General features: G+C 37.4%; 1 protein-coding gene across 2 annotated transcripts; it reads right to left on the bottom strand.

Moving 5' to 3' along the window:
- Nucleotides 1-5906: 5906 nt before the first annotated feature.
- Nucleotides 5907-12869, bottom strand: LOC5578439 (chorion peroxidase). 2 transcript variants are annotated; one of them, XR_002502151.1, is made up of 6 exons: nt 12579-12869; nt 12094-12523; nt 6759-7797; nt 6492-6680; nt 6236-6441; nt 5907-6180 (listed from the first exon to the last, which is right to left on the bottom strand). XR_002502151.1 is itself a non-coding variant. In XM_001656905.2 (6 exons), exons 1-6 carry the CDS (start codon nt 12652-12654, stop codon nt 6014-6016), a joined length of 2094 nt encoding a protein of 697 aa, XP_001656955.2. In that variant the 5' UTR covers nt 12655-12860; the 3' UTR covers nt 5907-6013. The 2 variants fall into 2 exon arrangements, 1 of the variants encoding a protein (XP_001656955.2); XM_001656905.2 differs by having other exon boundaries at nt 6236-6428; nt 12579-12860.
- Nucleotides 12870-20207: the final 7338 nt, after the last annotated feature.

The following is a 20207-nucleotide window of genomic DNA, read 5'->3' as shown; positions in this document are numbered from 1 at the left end:
ACCAATTTTGCGGATCTTCCAAAGGGAGTTGTAGTGGTCCATAGGCAGTCCCGATAGGATGATTTTATAGATTGATAATTTTTATAAATATTGATAATTTTCCTGTGATCCAGGTTGTATACTTGGTTGAAGCCAAGCAGTTCCCAACACTGACCGGCACCTTTCTGATAAGATTTGGGTCGCTTTTTAAAACCAGACCGAAAACCAGAGCTATTTGATTAGCTTTGTACAAAAAAAAAGAAACATAATTACCTCTAACAAAAATGCGGAAAGTTTCAGAAGAATGGCGCCAACGCTTAAATCTGGTACAACTATTTCCTTTCAATGAAAGCTCAAACAATCGGTTGAATTATTGAGGAAGTAAATTTTATGAGTTAAAATGTATTCACAGTTTTGTCCAATAATCTGATCTAACAACTCTTCTGTGCGGCAGAATTCCATGATATTCAGATCACTATTTTGAGATCATAAACGTCCTCAACAATTTTGCTAAAACATGATCCTTAAAATACGACCTAGATACTTTGAAATATTATTGGCCCAATATCAGGTTCAATTACACCACTGTGCCACAAAATTCTGTATCCTTCAGACCGCCATTAGTAAATCCTGAAAAAATACACACGTTATGTCTGAATCAGCAGATTATAAAAATCGAATGTACATCGGATATTTTCATCATCTTTACAAAAGATCAAACACACTTAATTTAGAATGCCGAATCTCGGCTAATTTCAACCGAGATTCGCACAGCCGAGTTGTCGGCAAACAAATGTACTGGGATCTCAGGAAAAACAGTATCAGTAAATCGTGCTTCGTGTTGCTAACCCATGATTCAGAGGTCCAGGCCCCCCTGGCCCCACCCTATTTACGCCATTGATAATGGTCTTATAATATCTCTTGCAAGGATATTTAGAGGAATTCTTGAACAAATTTATGTCAGAACCGCTGAAGAGTTTCTCGAGAAATTGCTGCTGTTATACCTGGAATCAGAGGAATCATGCCGGGAAAACTTTGAGATTTCTTGAGTTACCCGCATTGGAAAATGTCTAGAAGTCTCTTAAGTAAAATTCTTAGTTGGATTCTTAGAAAAATCCTAGAATAAAAATCTTTGAAAAATTTCCTGGTAAAGTGTTTGTTGAAATTTCAGGAATCTCTAGAATAATTGTACAAAGAAGAACGCAAGAAACCACTGAAAATTCCTGAAATAAAATCCCTTTAAGAATTACTAAGTTGGTGGTAACGTGCTGCTTCGAATTGCCGGATGCATCAAAAGCCGAACACTCGCTTTTGCAACGGTATTTATAGACTAAATAACGATTTTTTCGCGATCCATCATTATAACGTCTTTCTACATGCTGCATAAGCAAGTTGAATCACTAACAAAATATTTTGAACGAAATTTCGACAATAAAGTACGAGTGATGATTCTGAACAATTACAGGACAAGCCATTACTTGTTACTCGACACTCAGAAATATTTTTTTCGCTAATCATGTATAAGGATTTAAAGCTGAAACATTATTTTCAAGATAATCAAAACAGGTCTGTCATGTTTCTTTACTTTAAGAATATAAAAAAGTACTACATAGAAAACCAGATGAGAAATTAAAAATATTCAAAATACTTACGGGTAGTTTGGATCACACTCGGATGGTGTTGTACGGTGACACTCTTCCAAAGACAAAGACTGGTTGACGTTAGGACATCGACCTTCCAGTAGATTTCTTACGCTGCATTTACCCTGAGTACTTGCCAAGTATTCCAGCAAAATATCCGTTGTCATCGTATTTTTGACGCCAATTTCCTGATCGTACGTCAGGCCTTTAGTGAAGAACATGTTGAAATCGAATTCGTTCTCGCCAATCAAATAGCATTGATTATGTTCGAAGCTAGAAATAAGATCGAACTTAATATTCGCTTCCATCTGAGCCCAGCGCTCCAAGTCTTTCCAATCACAGATTTCAGGACAACTTTCGTCATCGCTACACTTTACTGGTGTATAGCATTGCTGACTGTAGTCGTTATAGTACACAGGGTTATCCGGCAATTGCGTAACGTCTACAAAATCACTGTATTAAAATCAATTTTATTATATTAAACATTGTGTAATACCGTATGCTGCCGATGCACATGACACTAAAATGGAAATCACATTGATTATGAACATATTATTTTTATTATTTTGACCCATCGTCTAATTGCCAAGTAACATGATCCACTGAACAAGTAACCAAACGGACTAATACTTCGGGCTGCGACGACATACTTTATTAGGATGCGCTAGAACATCGATTACTTCTAGGCAACCATAAAAACTAAATCTGTTATGTGGTTTTTGTAGGATACATAGCCCTAAGGGCAAAAAGTGCTGTTACACACTTTGTTAGAATACGTTAGAACATCTAACCTGTCTTCGATCACAACTAAGCAATTGTAAAAACTTCAAATGTTATGATGGTTTTTGTAAGATACAAAGTACCAAAGGCAAAAATGCTGGTACGTGCCTTCATTATAGATAGGTCGTATGGTGGATCTATTTGTTTACGGGAGCGCTATCATTCAATAACAGACAAACACCGTTTGTAGAAGATAATTTTTGTTTTCTCCGTTTTCTTCACTAGATTTTTTTTAATTTGAAAATGTAAATTAGTAGTGTTAATAATATAATATTGCAGGAATAGCTTCTACCGAACTATTGTAAAATTCAGTGAGGTTGTTTACAAGGTGTTAAAAACGGTGTGCTAATTATTTAACTCTGTTAGATTATCGGAAAGCAAAGCTTTATTAGGGGGAATTCCCAAGCGCTGGGGGCCTTCCTTAGCCGAGTGGTTAGAGTCCGCGGCTACAAAGCAAAGCCATGCTGGAGGTGTCTAGGTTCGATTCCCGGTCGGTCCAGGATCTTTTCGTAATGGAAATTTCCTTGACCTCCCTGGGCAAAGAGTATCATCGTACCTGCCACACGATATACGAATGCGAAAATGGTAACTTTGGCAAAGAAAGTTCTCAGTTAATAACTGTGCTCATAAGAACACTAAGCTGAAAAGCAGGCTCTGTCCCAGTGAGGACGTTAATGCCATGAAGAAGAAGAAGAACCCAAGCGCTAGACAGCACCCAATACCGGACATTGTAGAAAAAAATAGAAAACATGATTCACTCAAGATACTGTATTAGAAGAAAAATAAGCTGTTTCAGAAACCAATATTTGCCTGGAAAACAACTTCTTACAATATGCATGCTTTTTCAGAAATTACAAATGTTTGGAGAATACACAATGAATGATATAATCAATCATGTTTTTATTATATGCATACCAACCTGTTACATCAAATTGAACATCACTGCGAAACAAATTATTTCAGTCTTGCAATCTTGATCCTGTTTCGGACAACTTAATTTGATGCGAGATATCATTGTTACAAATAACATGCTTTTTTTAATGTTTTAACGATTGTGATATATTCTAACGATCTATTTTAGCCTAAAATTTTCCAACGCTCTTCAGTGCTTTTAAAATTGGCAACAAACCACTTACTCCTGAAGTGTAAGTTTGAATTTTATTTGAATTTCAAAACTCCGGTATCGCAGGCTGCCTTTTAAAATCGGTAAACATGATACTGAAATACATCATCAAAATTCAATATTAACATTTTTAAATTCGTTTATTGTGCAAAAGTATTGATGATATTTATCATAAACGGGTTTCAATGTCATATAAAACCAGCAGTTTCAGAGTTAAAACTTTGGCTTGGGGGTATGTGTGGGAGGGGTGGATGAAAAAATTGCGTTTTGAATCATGATTTAGAGTTGAAGACTCTATTTTGGGCATAATCATTATATTTTAGTTCGAATAGAACAAAATTGCTGTTTTCCAGCAATGAGACTCTCAACTTAAAAAAATCACCGATCAAGGCACTAAAGAAAAAGAAATGAAAGAAACACGTGTCGTAAGACAATCACACAGTTCTACTTCTACTTTTTCGCCTAAGTGATGAAAGCAAAAGCCATGCGTAAAAATGCGACCTACAAATGCGTAAGAATGCGTACACCACAAACTCTTAGGCGACGAAAAAATAGTATTATCGACTTGACAAAATGGATCCAAACCTCCGACGATCAGTATAAAGTCTCACAAGCTAACGAAGTACCACTAAGGAACGAGCATTTCAATTAACTATGTCCAAACAGTTCAGGGTGGTATTGTTCAGGGTTCCAACGTGTTCGTGCGTAGAACAAGGAGAAAACTAACGTGTCAGTTTGCACGGGAGATTGCATCCATTTTTCAACAGCCTAGTGATTGAGATAAAAACAATTTTGATAATGTCATCGACTGTCTATCAGATCAAATGGACTTATGCTTTGTGACATTACGTCCCATAAGCATAAATTAGTTGATATCTGTTAAAGTTTTATGTTTTTCGCAAAGTCCGGCTGTTAGCTGCTGGGTGTGCAGATGAAATTGTTTATTTAAACTTGTTTAGTATTGTTCTTACGTAAAAGTAGACAACAACATTTTAATTAAAATGCCAAACACTGTGTTCATTCTAGTTTTACTGGTCTCAAACTAGATAATCTCACAGCTTCCGAGGTAAATATATAGATTGGAAGATGTTAAAAATGAAATGCAATTGACTGTCATATCCTTGTAATTTATTGACATATTTTAGCGAAACTTTTCAACAAAATCGCCATACAAAAACCGAGTGTTTGGAATATGAGTCTGTTCGGAATTTGAGGCAAAACGGTACATTGAGGAAATCATTATTCAGCTTTAGGAAGCAAATTCAAGCAAGTGAAAATAATCAATTCTAAGGATCTTGCTATTTGATGTTCTTTTTATACTCAAGTAACACACATTTCCCAATTGAGACATATCAGCTGTTATATGATCAGATCTGGCCTCAATTATAACATGTGTGTTTCTTGTACACACGTTAATGGCAATTTCAAATAAGCGATTGAAGCGAAACAAAAGCATTTTTTACTAGAAAAAATACTTTACACAATTGCAAAGTAACATTAGGAGAAAATTGTACTCTACTGTATGGATTTTGTTCACCATAAATCATCGAATCTTCAGAAGACACTTTGAAAATGCCATTTTGTGCAAGACTTTTTTTAATGCTTTAAAAATCATGTTGTTTTATATTAATACTGCAAACATATCAGTATTCGTGTTTATTATTTTCAATGCTTCATAGCATAATAAATATTTGCTTGATATAAAATTAGTTAAAATTTGATGCATTGCCATTTATCGTTTTGAATGTTTGCGACTACTGTTCGATACACTCCTGCGTCCACGTTTTGGCAGTATTATAGCCCGACGTTTCTGAGATCTTACATGAATGTTTATTGAATTGCATACAGCAGCAAGCCGTGAAATACGGAAGCGCATCATCAGTGGAAGTCGGGCCTCCACAAGAAGCTGCGGTCAAAAAAGATTCACACCCGCACCAAATGTACCATGTACAAAACGCTCATAAGGCCGGTAGTCCTCTACGGGCATGCAGGAAAACGGTGTGTGGCGGCGAAGTATGGGCAGGGCATGTTGCAAGAATGCTGGACAGCAACCCTGCAAGGGTAGTGTTCGCTTCGGGTCCGGTTGGTACAATAAGGCGTGGAGCGCAGAAAGCTAGGTGGGCGGATCAAGTGCGTATCGATTTGGCGAGCGTGGGACAGAACCGAGGATGGAGAGGTGCGGTCACGAATCGAGTATTGTGGCGTGAAATTACTGATTCAGTGTTATCAGTTTAGATGTTAGCTAAATAAATGAAGTGAACAGCAGCAACAATAGAGTCTAATAACCACCGCAATAATAATACACAGACAAAGTTCATTGAAAAAAATTGTTTTGATTTTTCCCGAATTTTACAAAATACCATAATAAAAAATAACACAATAGATAGGATTACTCGAAACGATTATTTTGTCTTATTTACAATAATCTTTGAAATTTGTTTTAGATTGCATTGTTTTTAATTTTAATGAGCGTATTTCTCCAAAACTCTACTTAGAGGCTACAGAAAAGATCGATCTTTTGATTATTCTTATCTCTTAGCATTTGTGCTGACACCTTATCAGATTGAAAATGCCAAGGGTCAACAGGAACCTCTTCCATTCCACCAAACATTGCCAAAAGCGTTGACATATCAATCGAGTTGATTAGTTCTTTCAAAGCTGTTAAAGAAAATAAACGATAATACTTGCAACAATCAAAGTAGGATCCACATACCCGGAGTTAAGAATTCATTCCAGCTGTAGAAGAAACGATCACTGCATTTCAATAGCTTAAACTGCAAACACGTTGCCGTTGCTACTGTTTGTGGCAGTAAGATCGTTGGGTCTTCTTGGTCCTTTTCGAATAACAGAAAAAGCACGTCGATATCAAATGGGCTTTCATAGTGCTTCTTGAAAACCTCTATCACCTGAAACATAACACTGGAGATGGCTGTCAATTACTTTCGACAAGAAAGTACTAAACCACTTACCTTTTCATCGAAAATATCTGCCAAGTCATCAAACGAATTGTAGCATTTTGTTGGGCGACCGGAAATCTTATCGAAGTAATGTTTGTACAAAATCAAAGGACACAATCCAGAATCTCGCCCTCTTTCTAAATCGAGGCACAGCAAACAATGACCCAGTTTTCCGTCTTTCGAAAAGAAGGTGTTGATTAGCTGAGGATTTATAAAAATAATTATAATATATATTAACAATATGAAAATGTAAATTAACAATATGAAAATGTAAATTACCGAATCCGAAAGAGTTCCGGTATGAATAGGATCTTCAAGCATTCCTTTCAATACACCAGAGCAGTCATATGAGTCGTAATTGAGAAAAAATTCAAAGAATGGTTTCTGCATGCGTTCTTTATCTTGTATTATTGTAACATTTTCCGGTACCCAAATATGGGGGAAGCGTCCTGGACCGCCGACAAATGACGAAGATACAGTAGATTCGAGATTTTCATCGTATTCGCAATCAAAATTGCATTCATCATAGAAATTTCCAAGAATAACTGGCAGAACTTCCTCGTAAATGATACGTTGATACACACCGATAGCTAACGATCGACATTTTTCAATAGTATCTTCTTGCTTTTGAAGATTGCCACAGAGTTTGACTCTATCAACACAATAGTTATGAAGCTGTGTGAATAATCCTGTCACAGCCAAGAACTGTATTGAGAGCACTTTATTGATATCAAATGTTGAAGAAGCATGGCAAAATGATGAGATAATTTTTCCTTCACTGTTGTAATTGCCATCTTTATATACTGATGATAGATCAATGTAACTGCTTCCGGTATTCCTCTTGAGCGGATATCTAAAGCTGCAATGATCATTGGCATTTTCGATGGGACTAAAATTTAAACATTCAACATTCAGTGGACCATAGTTTGGATCATCTGATGGCACGCTCATCGGGCAGGTTAAAGGAGTCCTACAGTTGGATACACCGCTACCATCTGCACGACATCCACGGAAGCCAGTCGTAGCATTTCGAACACGTTTCATCGCTCGCCCGATCATGTCAGTGTTGATAGTTTCACAGAACAGCAAACCAAACAAACTGAACAAATTTCCCGAATCAGGGGCAAAATAATTGAACACGCGTTGCATGTCGCTTATGACCGCTCTATTGTTTGGTAGATCACGTCCCGTCGAGCTCAAACGTCGCTTCGAAACAAAGTCATCGTAGCATGTTGCAAATTCGATCTTAAAAGGATTGCCAGCCTGACCCCATGATGCATGTTTCAAGTTGTTGCAGCTTCCATCGTAAGAGCGATATCTGTAAGTAAAACCATATGTGTCATTATTCATATTGTCCCTCCGGCTTGTATCCGAAACGTTCCGTCCGGAGAATGAAACATATACCTTAAGGTTGTTAAAAGAAACTACTGCAAAAAAAACCTACAATAGTTATTTATGCAACAAGTTGCAGAATGATGATTTTTTCAGCACGAGTTGTACATTTATCCAACGAGGCTCGCCGAGTTGGATAAATACAACGAGTGCTGAAAAAATCTAGTTTTGCAACGAGTTGCATACAACATTTTTTGCTGTTTCGAAATAGTAGTTTACGGAACAAGTTGCAGAATGATGATTTTTACAGCACGAGTCGTAAATTTACCCTACGAGGCTTGCCGAGTAGGATAATAACGACAAGTGCTGTAAAAATCGAGTTCTGCAACGAGTTACGTACAACATTTTTTGCAATTTCGTAGAAGACCACTTGAGGGTATCAGAAATTATATCGGAATGCATTCACCATTGTTTTACAATTTCTGAAAGTGTTGTGTTATGATTCATTACGCAACTCAAAACAGATGCGTAATGAAAAAGCGTTGCGTAATGAATCATTACAGCACTGGTTTCAGTTAGGTAATGTCTATTCCCGCACTGCATACTTCAGTGCAGGAAAGTAGGCCGTTTCATGACAGATTGACGTGATGAAAAACAGCCTATTACGATGAGAAATTGCAAAAAATGTCTCGTAAATTTACGACTCGTGCTGTAAAAATCATCTTTCTGCAACTTGTTCCGTAAACTACTATTTTAGCTGGATGAACTCTAAAAGCACAAACAAACATTTCAAAAGAACCCACATGGGTATACAGCCATGCGTGAAATTACGCATTCAGTATTTTTCAATCACGTAGGCTGTGATGCAGTAGTACTCATGAATGTCACAAGTTTTCTCGCTCCCATCGGTATCATGCAGTTCTCTATTCCCTATTGAAGGGAAGAACAGGTAAGACAGCACATACAGTAGCTGACTACAAATGCTGGTCGATCCGATCCCACATCAGAATCACCAGCCTGTGTCAGAACCAGATCGCACAGCGGATATAGACTCGAGTGAAGTGACTCGCCATGTAAATCTAATAGAAAGTCACTTCACTCGAGTCGAGAATTGTCACCTCGCTGTACGAGACCGACAATTCTCACCTCACGCCAATCGTACAAGATACCCAAGAATATGATGCAATTGTGCTTATGCTGTGCGGGATGCAAGACGAGACAAGTTGGTGAGGTATCGACTCGCTCCCATTTGATTAGTCGCCTCACGTCACCCGTGGTGAGAACAACTCGGCTCGACTCACTCGCGCAGAATAAGCACAAATGGCATGAAGAGACTGGGTTATTCGGTTGATACCTACCAAAACAATACTGAAAAGTGCTACTTTTCAGCACCGAAAAGAGTGCTGAAAAGAAGAACTTTTCAGCACTGTTTGTTTTGGTAGGAAAAGTAGGCCGTTATGTTGATCAACTTCTCAATGAAAAGTTGATTGATTTGCAACGGAATTGCAAAAAATAGTTTTATTTATTTGGACCCCAGAAGTTACTGTGCAAGTGTAAGTGGAATTCGTCAGCTCTAAGGGTGATTGAAGTTTGTATGGAGATAATCGCCCAAGTAAATGGTACGAAAGGCTTCCCGTTTGATGTAGTTTTTTTAAGACGCTGACACGTTAAGGCCCAAGAAAAATGGCACAAAATTCAAAACTGAAAAAGCAGTTTTCTCCTTTTAAAGAAGGCTGTGTGTTTTTATTTTCTTTGAATTTGTTGTTTGAAATAAATTTATCGACTACAGTGCCATCTAAACTCCCGTGCAAAATTTTAAGTTCAGAAATGTTTTGTACAGATCTCTGGGATTACATGTTCAACTCTCTATCGCTAATTTGAAAGATAATGCACAGCAAAAAATAAAGTGTAACATCACGTCATTTTCGATGCACATCATATGCGTCTCAAAAGTGATGTATTGTTAAGTTTTATTTGCGACACTTGAAAATGATGTACCGTAATCCGGGGTATCATTGATCAGCGGGGTAACATTGATCGGAATGACTCATCTCGTAAAAAGTTCGTATCATCCTATATTGATGGAACATTTCCAAATCACGAATGGTGCCTCTCTTTCTTATATTCATAAGCTAATGTAAGTGGGGATTTTTGCGTAAATTCCGTTTACATTATCCGTAAATTTGTCAACTTTTCGAAACAATGATTTCAATGGGTAAGGATGACACTACCGAAGATCCATATCTCACATAAGTTCTGCAAGCGATATGAGCAAGGAAAATGCGGTTCTCACTAAAAATGGCATCGCCCAAAACGATTCCGCTGTCAAAACTTTTATAAGTATGTTCAATTAGGCAACATTAACGGATTACTGTTAAGTATGTAAAATTCCCTTAGGAAATTGCCTACCTTTAGGCGTATTTCGCAGTTTGAGGTGTTTTTAATTTTAAATTAACTCAGTAAGTAAATGAGATGTAAGCGTTTGGACATCATATTCGGCTTCAGGGGCCATGATTTAAGTAAGTAACGACATTTTCAATATTACCGAATGTTGTTTACATGGATGATCAATGTTACCCCATATCAGCTAAATGAAAAAATCACATAAAACATTTTTGTAAACGTGCTTAAATCTTTCAAAAAACAAAATACAGTATGTAGTCACGAGCTATGGGTGGCAGTACTTGTTTTAAAAATATAAAACTCAGAACATTTGCATTTTTGAATTAAATATATAAGAAATATCCTAAAAACTGATCAATGTTACCCCGGATTACGGTAGTTATGAATTATAGTAGAAGTACAATGATGTAATATGGAAAACACGTAAAAAATCAGATGTAGTCAAAAAGTAAGGTAAAAACGCTACCGGGTAGGTTTTCATTTCGACTCAATTTTATTCCAATCGCAATCAAATCACTATTTTTTTCACTATCAAATTACTTAAACTTCACCACTTATTTTTGTTAAACACGCCGTTGTAGCCTTTAAATACGGGAAAATTGCAGAAGTAGACTGCAGGACTGCAGGGGCTCAGATAGCCGTAGCGGTAAACGCGCAGCTATTCAGGAAGACCAAGCTAAGGGTCGTGGGTTCGAATCCCACCAGTCGAGGATCTTTTCGGGTTGGAAATTTTCTCGACTTCCCAGGGCATAGAATATCTTCGTACCTGCCACACGATATACGCATGCAAAAATGGTCATAGGCATAGTTAGCTCTCAGTTAATAACTGTGGAAGTGCTCATAAGAACACTAAGCTGAGAAGCAGGCTCTGTCCCAGTGGGGACGTAACGCCAGAAAGAAGAAGACTTGCAAAATTTTAGCGCATTCTTATGAGCACTTCTACAGTTATTAACTGAGAGCTTTCTTTGCCTAAGTTGCCATTTTCGCAACCGTATATCGTGTGGCAGATACGATGATTCTCTATGCCCAGGGAAGTCAAGGAAATTTCCATTACGAAAAGATTCTGGACCGACCGGGAGCGGGAATCGAACCCAGACACCTTCAGCATGGTATTGCTTGGTAGCCACGGACTCTAACCACTCGGCTTAGGAAAGCCTCCAACTATTTTTTGCAAGTGCTCTTCTAAAATTATGAGATCATGGTTCTGATTTGTTTTGAATTTAGGTCGATCCAATGCTGAGAAAATTATCCATGCACACCCCCAAAATTTATTGTGATTTACGAATTTTGGAATGCACATAAAAGAAGCGAATCAAATGACGTGAATTTTTGTCGAATTTTAAATAGGTTAGTGTATGATTCGAAAAATATCGATAACAGTTCCATCGTTTTCGTGTCCTTTAAAATGTAAAGTTATATTTTTTGTTCAATACATCTTCAAGAACACGTTCTTGTGTCGTTCCATCACTTACATAATGTGTCATTCAGTCATAACCAGAATTACGTCACAGTATTTTTTAAGAGTGTGTTTTTTCAGCGTAATTAAAAAAAAATCACAGCTTCAAGTAAATAAATTAGTAAACAAAATTCAAAAAATGTTTTCGTCAAAATGGTAAGTAAGATTAACTAATTTCCTTTTTGAATGAGCCATAGAGGGTTTTAATAAGATGTGTGATCTCAGAGATATAGACAAAAAAACTTTTGTATGTATGTATGTAGGGGTATGTAGGGGAAACTTTTCACGGGAGTGAATGGTCGTAAGTGTAATTATAACCATTTTTACCATATATTTTGTCCATTTTCTCCATACAAACTGCCAATTCGTTTAGTACAGTATTAACTGTTTCCAAATTTAGGAGATTCAAAATCAAATACTTACGGATAGGTTGGATCACATAGATATAGTGACGTACGCTGACACTCGTCCAAAGACAAAGACTGACTAACTTTTGAACACCGACCTTCCAGCAGATTTCTTACGGTACATTTTCCATAAGTGCTAGCCAAATATTCTAGTAGAATATCTATTGTCATCGTATTCTTCACACCAAATTCCTGTTCACTCGTTAATTCTCTAGTAAAAAACATGTTGAAATCGAATTCGTTCTCGCCAATCATGTAGCTTGAGTTATTCACAAAACTCGATAAAAGATCAAATTGAGCATGCGCTTCCTTCTGAGCCCAGCGCTCCAAGTCTTTCCAATCGAAGACTTCTGGACATCTTCGGTCACTGGCACACTTCACAGGTGTATGACATTGTAGACTATAATCATTATAATACACAGGATTATCCGGTATCTGCAAAACGTCTACAAAATCACTCTATTAACATCAGTTTTATTTTATATCGAGACCGTATAATACCGAACGCAGCCAATACACAAGACACTAGAATACAAATCACATTTACTGTGAACATATTGATTTTACTTTGATTCATCGTCTAATTGCGAAGCGAACATTATTCACCGAACAAATAACTGAATGGACTAATCATTTAGACTGCAACGACAGACTTTATTATTATATGATTGAACGTTGCTCATATCCTCGAGCACGATTACAGTCAGATGTCCCACAACACTGCTGTACAGGCAGGTCTCAGTCTCAGTTAATAACTGTGCAAGTGCTCATTGAACACTAAGCTGAGAAGCAAGCTTAGTGCTAGTGAGGACGTAATGCCAAGAAGAAGAAGAAGAAGAATAGAAGGGTTTCTATAACACCCCACCATCAACAGTGTTGTAGGAGACCCGACTGTGAGAAACTTTTGTAAATTAGATAGAAGCAAGTGCAAAACTACTGGTGCGTGCCTTCAATGGATATATGTATACGATTATGGGAGGTTTCACTCTTTCTTTTATTTATCATTTAAGCTAAGAAATATTTGAAATACTTGTCGTGTTTGCATTTTTCCTATAGTGATGTAGCGCTTGCATAGTCTTTGTACATGATTCAAAAAATGCAGCAGGATGCCGGTAGTAGTAGTAGTAGATGATACGAGAACACTAAGTATCGATACTTTCATGAGAGGAATATACTCTAAAAGCCATTAACTGTTGTTTGCAGAAAAATACACACTAAATGTTGATGATAAATTTACATAAGACAGGGTTAATTGTAATGTACTCAAGAATTGCAGTTTTTCGCTACAATGGTAGCTAATGAAATTCTGATAACTTTTTTTTACACGATCACTTATCAGGCATGATTCCATAAATTTAAAGATATGTTAGTCGATGTACCCTTAGTAGACAGTCCCCTATAGTTACACTAGTGGTGTTTACTGCCTTTTTGTTATAAATCGTTGCAACATATTTGTTGATATGAAGGTCAGGAGCATTTTATCTAAGTACCATCGATTCACAGCATAATTTTGATGAAAAGATGATCGAAATAAAAACAGGGTGTCTACTCATTTACGGAAATGAAATACCCTGAGATTTCCAGGTTTTTAAAAATAATTCCAGGTTGAAGAAATCCCTCAAAATATAAAAATAGTAAATTTTAGATGACTAAAACTTTTTTCAAATGAAAGGTATGTTTGAAAAAATATGTATCTAACAAAAAATTTCAAAGTTTTTTTCACTTCAATAAAAAACAATTTTCTGTTTTGTGCTTCGTGTAAACACAGGAAAAATTCAAAAAAAAATGATGATTTTTATTAAATTGCCACGGAAATCAAATGATCTGAGTGTGCCTTAAATCGTCAAAGTCAGATATAAAAAAATAGTCTATTCGACATTAAGAAAAAAATATCCTATCTCTTAAAATGGGATTAAGGATTCCTGGAGAGCATTTTTGGGGAAATCAGAGCTGGTAGTATGACCGTATTAGAAATAAGAAATTTGTAGACCTCTTCCTTGAGAAAAACAAAACGACCAGGAAGCACGAGATGAGCGTTTGATTCCTAAGTTGAACAGACATTTTTCTAAATATAATTCAGAAGCCCTTTTCGGAATTTCTCATGACATTACGACAAGTAAAACAGCTCGATTTATTATAGATTTCTTTCACATATTACTACGCAGATCTCTTCCAGAGTTTGTCTTGAGATTTGTCACGAAGTTTCTAAGTAATTTTTCCATGAATTTCGTTTTATATACCTTTAATAATTCAATCTAGATAATCACATCTGAAATTATCCATCCAAAAGTTATTCCATTGATTTTCTTTTAGAGCATCTTCAAGAATTCAAAATTCCTTCAGGAATGCCCCAAACTTTTTTTTTTTAATTTCTCAAAGTAGTTTTTAAATATTCTTTCATCCAGCGAAATATTAAGGATTTTTTTAGATTGTTTTGGGGAAAATAAAAAATAAATGAGTTTGATTTCAGATGAATTTCGTGTGAGTTCTAAGTACGTCTTGATGAATTCCTTCGAGGATCTCTTTGATAAAATTTTTCCTAAAATATTAAAAAAATAAATAAAAATGTTTAAATAATGTCCTACAAGACGATTTTTGAATGCGGACCGTATCCCTGAACCTTGACTAATGTTTTGAAGAATCGAAGGAAATTTGGTTAATTTTATTTGAAATTTTTTAGAGAAATGTTTGAGCCCTTGCAACAGTATTTCGATGATATGCTGGATACATTACAAAAGAAGTTTCTGGAGGAACCTGATGAGGAATCCTATGCCAAATTTATCGAGGAATTATCGAGGAATGTTTATAATACATATAATTTAATAATGCCTGAAGGATTTTGGAGCAATTCCTGAGAGTAATTGTGGATAAATATTTGAAAAATCCTTATCAAATTGCCTGGAATAAATGACACAATCGGCTTAGGAATTATTGTAGGATTTTGTGGAAAAAAGTCGAAACGATTTTTTCCAAAATCTCTGGAATAAACATTTGTGGAAGCGTTAGCGTGCTCTAAGATTTTTGGACCCAATTCTGAAAAAAATCCTCAAAGCAGCCAATGAAAAATCGCTGGTAGCATCTCTGGAGTAATTTCTGAAGGTATTAAAGAAGAAACCACTCGAGAAATGACTAGAGTTAATGGAACATTCATTGCGAGCTCTACGAAAAATATAATTAAGAACTTGTGGACAATTGAGCTTGAGCTTGAGCTTGATTGGCCGCCCGTGGATGTTACTCCAGTATCGCCAGATCAGCTGCACTTACACAAGGAACCAACCGAATGACTGCTTGGGACTAACAGGCATCCTCAGTGTATAAGTGATGGTAATCTTCTATTTTTAGCGACAATGGTGCCTGCCACGTCAGAATGCTGACCAATGTGGGGAAGGGGGAGGAATTGATGATGCATTAACTGGCTCCCACGTAGACCGTATATACCACTGCATCTAATCCAGTTCATGCGGGAGTGTGTGGATTGGGGGAAAGGCATGGCAGAGAGGTTTGCTTTTGTGGTTCGCAGACTGCCTAATATGCGGCAGTGCCTATGTATCAGGCGTAAGGAAAGGCATGCGCGTGGAAGAATGGAAGCGTTAGGGAAACGGTTTCTTGTCCGTCTCTGGTTCTAGCGTTTGCTATGAACGAATAGTTTGAGTGTGATAGATTTAGAATGGAAGATAGAAGCAAGTGGGAAATATACAACTACAAAGTACGAGGAAAGGGACGGGCCTGGGATTAAACCCATGACCTTCTGCTTATGAAGCAGAAGCGGCAGCCATCAGACCACCAACCCCGTCATTTAAGAACTTGTGGACAATTCGCCAAAAAGTTTTTATAGATTACTTTTGAGCCTTTAGAATTTTGGATCAGAATTCACTGCAAGCAGATTGAAAAAGTGACTTGAGACATATTTTTTATTGAAATGAAGACTTTAAGGACCATAATCAAAAATGGAGACTTGCATTAAAACAGTGATCAAGACTTTTAAAGAAAATTTGCTTACTTGAGAAATGTACTATGTATCGTGCCTGTTGTAATTTTTGCTCATTTCCTACAAAGTTTATTTTTTTAGGCGAAAAAACATTTTTGTTATTTTTTTTGAATGTTTTTAACTTATCAACTGCTCATGAACGCCTCCTTATTGGAGCTGTACTTGCCTTTACCAATTTGGCAATCTTAAGATTCCTGGTCGAAACATGTTTTACGCTGATTAATGAAAAATCGTTGAAAGGACTGAACATGTCAATTAGCGTTTTATTGTGCATTCAGATTAACTTTAGACCGAAGTTCATAAAAGAAATGAAATATCACCAATAAAAGTTCGCCGAAGTTCGGCGTCGGCATTCTACCGAAGTGCTACGCCGACAAAGGTATTCCTTATGCGTCGGCGAAGCACTAAATTAGAATGCCGACGCTGAACTTCGCCGAAGTTTTGTTGGTGATATTTCATTTCTTTTATGAACTTTGGTCTAAAGTTAATCTGAATGCACCATAACGCCGAACTTCTAATTGTCACTCGAATTAACAATAATAGCGGCGCAGCCGAAAATTTTTTGATTGAGGAGATTTTGTGTCACAAAACCGACATATTCTTCCATCTATTAATGTTTCTAAATAACTTCCCTGAGTGTAGCCAAAATTCCCTGAGAATTCCAGGTTTTTTCCAGGTTGAATTAAATTCCCTGATAATTCCAGGTTTTCCAGGCTTTTCCAGGTAGTAGACACCCTGAAAAAGCTTCCAGTACAATTTCAACTCGTTTGCATCTATAGTAAACCTATTTTACCCATAGTCAGGGCTGTAAAATGTCATAAATATCACGTGACTTTGACAATTGAATATTGATAATATCATTCGATGGAACGGTTGGTTCGACGATGAGTGTCAGACAGTTTTGGACGATAAGAATGCAGCGCGTGCGATTATGCTGCAGCAAGGCACCCGTCAAAACGTGGAAACACAGAAGCGAAGACAGCAAACTCATCTATTCCGGGTTAAAAAGCGCCGCCTGGAAGAGTTGGAGTGCGAAGAGATAGAACAGCTGTATCGTTCTCAAGAAACGCGTATAAGAAACTCAATACATCTCGCAAAGGCTTTGTGCCGCGAGCCGAAATGTGACGGGATAAGAATGGAGGTATCTTGACGGATAAACGTGAGGTGATTGAATGGTGGCAGTAGCACTGCGATGAACACCTAAATGGCGCCGAGGAGAAAGACCAAGACAGCAGGAGGAATGGCTTAATCAGTACGGCGGATGAAGAAGACGTGCCAACTCCCACAATAGGTGAAGATAAGGATGCTATCAAACAGCTCAAGAACAACAAAACAGCTGGAAAGGATGGTATTGAAGCGGAACTTATTAAAATGGGCCCGGATAGGTTGGCCACTTGTCTGCACCGATTGATAGCCAGGATCTGGGATACAGAACAGCTACCAGAAAAGTGGAAAGAGGGAGTAATATACCCAATATACAAAAAGGGTGACAAGTTAGAATGTAAGAAGTATCGAGCGATCACCATTCTTAACGCAGCCTATAAAGTGCTTTCCCAGATCATCTTCCGCCGTCTATCGCCACAGGCTGTTTTTCATCACACCAAGCTATCACGAAACGGTCTACTTGCTTGCACTGAATTATGCAGTGCAACTTATAATGATTATTACGCAACGTTTTTTCATTAGGCAACTGTTTGAGTTGCGTAATGCATCATAACGCAACAGTTTAAGAAATTATGGATTAATGATAAATGCATCCCGAAATGATTTCTGATTTCTGACGTCCAGTGGTGTTTCGCGAAATTGCAAAAAAGGTGGTACGCAACTCGTTGCAGAACTCGATTTTTGTGATTCCAAAAAAATAAAGCAAAATATTCAAATTTTCTCGTGATCGAAAATGTTTTGCACCAGAAATGTTGGTTTTAGAGGTATGGTGTCTTCAGAGAAGTTGTTCGGGATGTTTAAGCTCTTCTTAAGAAAGTATTATTTTTGTGATGAATCCACCTAGTAGTGAGATACACCAATGGTGTCTTCGGCAAAGCTGTAGCTAATTTCACTACATGAATATTTGCCGATTACACTTTTGCTCTATCTATTGCATTTTAAGAGATATGGGTCATTTTTGTGAACGACTCCTTAAAACTAGTTTTTTCGTTACCGTTAAACGGGGTGACTTGCAACACTTTTCAACTTCAATCAACCAAAACCATGAACCGTCATCTAAAAATATAAATTCTTTGTAGAACTTTGAATGACCGGCCCGCCTACAGAATGGGATGATAGAAGATTGAATCGATTTTTTTTTGTCATATCAAAAGTAATAAAAAAGGTGAAATTTTTTGAATGTCCTTGTGCGGGGTGACTTGCAACACTCAATGCTAATTATGTTTTTTCCAACAAAATGTTGATATTTTTTATTAGTCACACTTGTTAAGTATTGTTATTCATGTATTTAAGGCATTCAAACCAGTACAGGAGCATTTTGAATACCATTTTGAAAGAAAAAAATTGAGCTATTTTTGTATGGGAAGAAGAGGCGTTAAATCATCAAGGTCCAATATCTTAACTGAACAATACTTTCAACGAGTGTTTGTAGTTGATTGATGAATTATTACTCTTTCGATTATAAAGTAGACTTAACACAAAAGTTTATAACTTTTATAAAACTCTAAATTGCTTAGAAATACAGTGTTGCAAGTCACCCCAATAATTTATATTAAAAAGTTTAACAACTACCGAAAAGCTAAACATTACATATAATTTGCAATTGGATTAGATGGACAAATTGATGTGAAGATTTGCGAAAAAGTTACACGTCTTCTCAGTGAGAATCGAACTCACGACTCCCCGATCTCTAGTTGGGGGCGCGTTAACCACTACGCCATGAGAGGACTCATGAACGCAGAAGTTAACCTGAATTCGATTTCAGCTCAATAATCACGTGGTCCTCTTTCGCAAAGTGCACCTCTTTCGGAAGAATTAGATGCCCATCCAAACACAACGCTTTCTATATATATCCAATGCCTAGCCCGAGAGCGCATTGTTTTTTAGGTATAGGAATAGCACACTACACTAGCCAGCAACTGCGCTGGCTGAGGTTTCTATTGTGTGGGCTTCCAATGGGTCGCGACGTTCTCAAACGACCGGTTACGGAACATGAGTCCGTTGCTCGATAAATACTTGTTTTAATTATGAATCGTGGTTTACGGCCAACCAGCCGAGTGGAAGTTTAACAACTACCGAAAAGCTAAACATTACATATAATTTGCAATTGGATTAGATGGACAAATTGATGTGAAGATTTGCGAAAAAGTTACACGTCTTCTCAGTGAGAATCGAACTCACGACTCCCCGATCTCTAGTTGGGGCGCGTTAACCACTACGCCATGAGAGGACTCATGAACGCAGAAGTTAACCTGAATTCGATTTCAGCTCAATAATCACGTGGTCCTCTTTCGCAAAGTGCACCTCTTTCGGAAGAATTAGATGCCCATCCAAACACAACGCTTTCTATATATATCCAATGCCTAGCCCGAGAGCGCATTGTTTTTTAGGTATAGGAATAGCACACTACACTAGCCAGCAACTGCGCTGGCTGAGGTTTCTATTGTGTGGGCTTCCAATGGGTCGCGACGTTCTCAAACGACCGGTTACGGAACATGAGTCCGTTGCTCGATAAATACTTGTTTTAATTATGAATCGTGGTTTACGGCCAACCAGCCGAGTGGAAGTTTAACAACTACCGAAAAGCTAAACATTACATATAATTTGCAATTGGATTAGATGGACAAATTGATGTGAAGATTTGCGAAAAAGTTACACGTCTTCTCAGTGAGAATCGAACTCACGACTCCCCGATCTCTAGTTGGGGCGCGTTAACCACTACGCCATGAGAGGACTCATGAACGCAGAAGTTAACCTGAATTCGATTTCAGCTCAATAATCACGTGGTCCTCTTTCGCAAAGTGCACCTCTTTCGGAAGAATTAGATGCCCATCCAAACACAACGCTTTCTATATATATCCAATGCCTAGCCCGAGAGCGCATTGTTTTTTAGGTATAGGAATAGCACACTACACTAGCCAGCAACTGCGCTGGCTGAGGTTTCTATTGTGTGGGCTTCCAATGGGTCGCGACGTTCT

Source organism: Aedes aegypti, chromosome 3 (assembly GCF_002204515.2).
Source record: "Aedes aegypti strain LVP_AGWG chromosome 3, AaegL5.0 Primary Assembly, whole genome shotgun sequence".
Lineage (NCBI taxonomy): Eukaryota > Metazoa > Arthropoda > Insecta > Diptera > Culicidae > Aedes > Aedes aegypti.
Note: the sequence above shows the minus strand (reverse complement) of the source record. Positions and strands in the feature narration are given on the sequence as shown.